At 62.1% G+C, this 3,904-nt stretch overlaps 1 protein-coding gene across 1 annotated transcript; it reads right to left on the bottom strand.

The window, feature by feature from the left end:
* Positions 1-2,226: 2,226 nt before the first annotated feature.
* Positions 2,227-3,904, bottom strand: LOC108634805 (ubiquitin carboxyl-terminal hydrolase 17-like protein 6). Its single transcript, XM_018045056.1, has one exon. It carries the CDS (start codon positions 3,835-3,837, stop codon positions 2,227-2,229), a length of 1,611 nt encoding a protein of 536 aa, XP_017900545.1. The 5' UTR covers positions 3,838-3,904.

Raw genomic sequence — 3,904 nt, 5'->3', positions numbered from 1 at the left:
TTGCTTTCTTTGTTTTGTTTTTTTTTGGGGGGGGTTTCGAGCGGTTTTTGTGGGGTTTTTTTTTTTTTTTTGCTTTTCCTTTTTTTATTTTTTTTTATTTTGTGTTCATTTTGTTATTTTTTGTTGCTTTTATTCTCTTTCTCTATTTTATATACAATAGTTGACTCATACAGTCGTCTTTCCAATTCCAGGGCTTAAACGCGCTATAAGTCAAGGTATAAGAAAGGTTTCCCTCCTGGAAGAGGATGACTGTTGCTTTCCTTCTCGGTGTGGGACAGGTGTGTTTGTTTGCTCTCCCGTCCTGGACATTATGCTCACCTTCCAGGACGATGGGGGTTTCACGGTCCATGGGTTTCCCATACATAGCTGAAGCCTTGATCCGTGGATACTTACTAGGAAAGAACGGCCCTGACCCCGCTTTCTTCCTTAGCCTCTTGCACCCCTCCCACCTCCCGCTTCCCCATCCCATCCCAGGACCCTACCACTTTGTGCTTTATCGTCCAGGTACTCACACCCTTGCTGTCCTCTTGCCTCCTTCCCATGGCACAGAGAAGCGAGATCAGCCAGTATCTTTCTCGCTTTTGCACGGATTTCCCCCAGCGTAAGGCCACCTTCCCACTCCCTCTGCCACGCCGCTCCAGTCGCCATTCTTCTCCTTTTTCTCCTTCTCCTTCTCCCTCTTCTTCAGAGGGGGTGGGTGGGGCAAGCAGTAAGTCCATTGGAGACGATGGGGCGGAGGAGGATGGGTGGTGATGATGAGGGAGGGCTGTGGGTGGCTCCACGTCCTCGCGCGGGGCACGCTTGTTCGTGTTCTTGGGGAAGATACTGCTCATCATTCTTTTTCCTCTCCACGTGTGGAGGGCATGGTGCGCTGTAGGTGAGCATGCGGGGGAAACGAGCCATCGGAACGTTCTCTGTTCCTTGCCACGCCGACTGGCGCAGTCAGCAGCCAGAGTTGTCCCTCGAGGTCTGAGATGTTAAACCGCACATTCCCGGTCTGCCCTTTGCTGGAGGGTTTGGGGTTCGCAGCCGTCAGCCAAGAAACAGAAATAAAACACAAGAGGTGATCGATAAAGGTCCTCAGGGCCCCCTCCACCGGGTCACGGGAATCATGAGGCAGTGGAGAAAGCAGCTAGGGGAGGAGAGTTTCCCCACCGCCCCAGGCACTTTGGAGGCCGGCCGCGTCGAGTCCAGCGGCGTTTGTCCGGGGCCCAGCTGGAAGGGACAACTGACTGCCAGGCAGGACGGGCAGAGTCGGAAGTCCAGTTGGCTTGCTATCCCAATCTAGGGTAGGCTCGGGTCTTTCCTCAGGGCGGGGAGGACCTTTGCTTCCAGAAATGAACGCTGCGTGACGAATCTCCACCTAGGCCCCGGTGCACTGCTGGTGGAGAGGTTTCTTTGGCACTAGTTGGCTCGCCTTTCTCCCCGTGGCCTTCGTGTCGGTGCTGGTGGTGCCGGTGGTGGTGCTCACGGCATCGTGGATCGCGTCTCCTGTTTGGCACTTGGCGCTTCTCCAGCACGCTCCTTGCACCGGAAATGGAGCCCCAGGGAACTTTGCGGACGAGCGTCCTGTCGGGGACCCACGGATCCCCAACTCAATCCTGCTGGAAACTCTGCCTAGTAGCACGAGGCCTCCCGAGGGCAGCCACCCATAAAGACTGCTTGCCCATCTTCTCCGCAGACGCTGCTCGACGTTTGGGGCATTCTCGAGAGCCTGGCCGGCCGGAAGGACACTGTGCGTGGACCTGCATCCGCTCTTCCCTGCACCTCCCCCCCGAAGGGCTCCGGAGAGCGTCTCCTTGCTCGGCTGGCTGTGAGCGTTCTGTGAGGCGTCTCCAGGCCGCAGTCACTCACCAGAGGCCAGCGGTGCGGCCAGGGACTGGAGACGGGGGAAGAAAGGCAAAGCCACACCCAAAGTCCCATCCAGAGAGGACTCTCCCACCCTCGCAGAAGTGGCAGGCCCTGGCACCGTGCTCAGACCCGCTCACGCACCCCATTGGCTCCGCCGACTTCCCAGCAGAGCCAGCCCTCGAGAGCTGAGCCGCTTGGGCACAAACCCGTTCCCAGGGAACGCGGAGACCCCGGGCTCGCTCCAGGCCCCGCCTTTTCCCAGGAGGCCGCATCGTCCTCACCGCCAGAGAGGAACTCGCTCCTCGTCGGCACGCCCAGGGCGGGCCGCACGCAGAGTGTGCCTGGGCGTCTGCACGCATGTGCATCAGAGCCGGCCTACCGCCACAGCCCCAGAGATGGCCGCGGCTTCTTGTTCCTCCCCTTGGTCGCTCTGGCCCTCCCGCTGGCACAAGGGCCGTGGCCGACGTCCGTCGGCCCCGGAGGCGGGGTGTCCGTGCTGGGCCGGTCGAGCCGGTGGTGCTCCTGTGCGGGCGGCGCGGGCGGCGGGCGGTTTCTCCCTCCTCCGGGTCTGGACCGGTGAATCACGACTGCGCCGGCAGGCAGGGCAGCCTGGATCTTGCGCAGCTCCAAGGCCGGCTTCGGTCGGTTGTGTTCTTGCAGGCGTCTCCACTGCTCTAAGCTCATCCCTTCGGCCTCTGTGTCCCCCGGGGACTCCTGCGACCCAGGAGCTCTGCCGCTGGCGTCTCCTGCAGGCTGCCCGGGGTCTGCGGGGTCAGCCCCGAGGGGGGCCGCTGCCCCTCCCCCAGCGCCCCCTTCCCACGCACCCTCCCGGGCGTAGAACAGGACGTAGGCGCTCTGGCTCAGGGCAGCAGTCTCGTCACAGGCGGTCACCTTGGCATCGTCCATCTTATACCATTGGCCGTTGCCGGCTCGGACGTAACAAAAGTAGTGTCCTCGCTCACAGCTCCACCCGGAGTGCACCAGCACGGCATAGAGCACGTAGCCCAGTGGCCCTGCCTTCCCCTCAGACGTGTAGGGCTGCACGTCCAGGCGCTGGGGATAGCGCACCTCCTGAGCCCTTTTGGCCCCGCTCAGCTGTGTGAACCGCTTCAGCACCAGCACCAGGACCTGGGACGTGCTGTGCAAAGTCAACCTCTTGGTGGCAGGCACCTTCCGGAGACAAACGCCACAGTCATAGGCATTTTCCGCCTCCAGCTTCTCGGGCTTGACCAGCTCTCTCAGAGCTTGCTCCACACTCTGAGCCGCCGTGATATCCAGGCTGACGTCCAGATGAGGGTCGAACGTGTCCGAGACACCGAGGCAGTGGAGACACTGGATCCGAGACCTCCACGTCCCGCCGAAGATCTGACGGACGACGCTGGTGTCCTCGGAGGCGTGGCCCGACGGCTGGGATGCACTCAGGCACCCTTGCTGCATGCCATTCAGAGTGAACATCAGAAACTCGTGGGCATCTTCCTGCTGGTGTCTGTGGAAGCCCGCCAGCAGGTCCTTGCGGGGCCGGATCACCTCTCCCGCGTGAAGGAGGGCTCGGGTCACGTGAGCTCGCATGGCACAGAGCGTGCAGGAGCTGCCGGCCGGACAGAGGGTGGCGTGCTGCCGGGACACCAGCCAGCTGGCCAGGGGCGGCGTGTGGCTCAGACACTGCAGCGCCGCGTTCACGTAGCAGGTGTTCCCCAGATTCTGAAGCCCAGCGCCCACCCCCCACGGCCCCCTCCAACTCAGGGCGACTTTCTGGCCAGGCGCCAGCCCCGCTGACCCAGGAGCCAAGTCACCCCGCTGGGGGCGCCCGACTGCCGGCGACGGCCCCTCAGGGACAGAGGGTCCCCGAAGGGCATCCGCACCAGCGGCGCTGGCCCGACAACCTCGCCCTCCGGCTAAGACGTTGAAGGGAGCCGGACACGCACCTCCCCCGTGCTCAGAAGCAGCCCCCGGGGCTCTGCAAACAAGGCCCACGAGGGTTTCCATCTCCTACCTGCAGCTGCACGCCGATGCCTCCTTCCCTCACACCGTCGTCTCCAAAAAGGGCCTTGGC

The sequence above is a fragment of the Capra hircus genome, unplaced genomic scaffold (genome assembly GCF_001704415.2).
Source record: "Capra hircus breed San Clemente unplaced genomic scaffold, ASM170441v1, whole genome shotgun sequence".
Taxonomy (NCBI): domain Eukaryota; kingdom Metazoa; phylum Chordata; class Mammalia; order Artiodactyla; family Bovidae; genus Capra; species Capra hircus.
The sequence above is the reverse complement of the archived record's forward strand: the minus strand, read 5'-3'. Positions and strand labels throughout refer to the sequence as shown.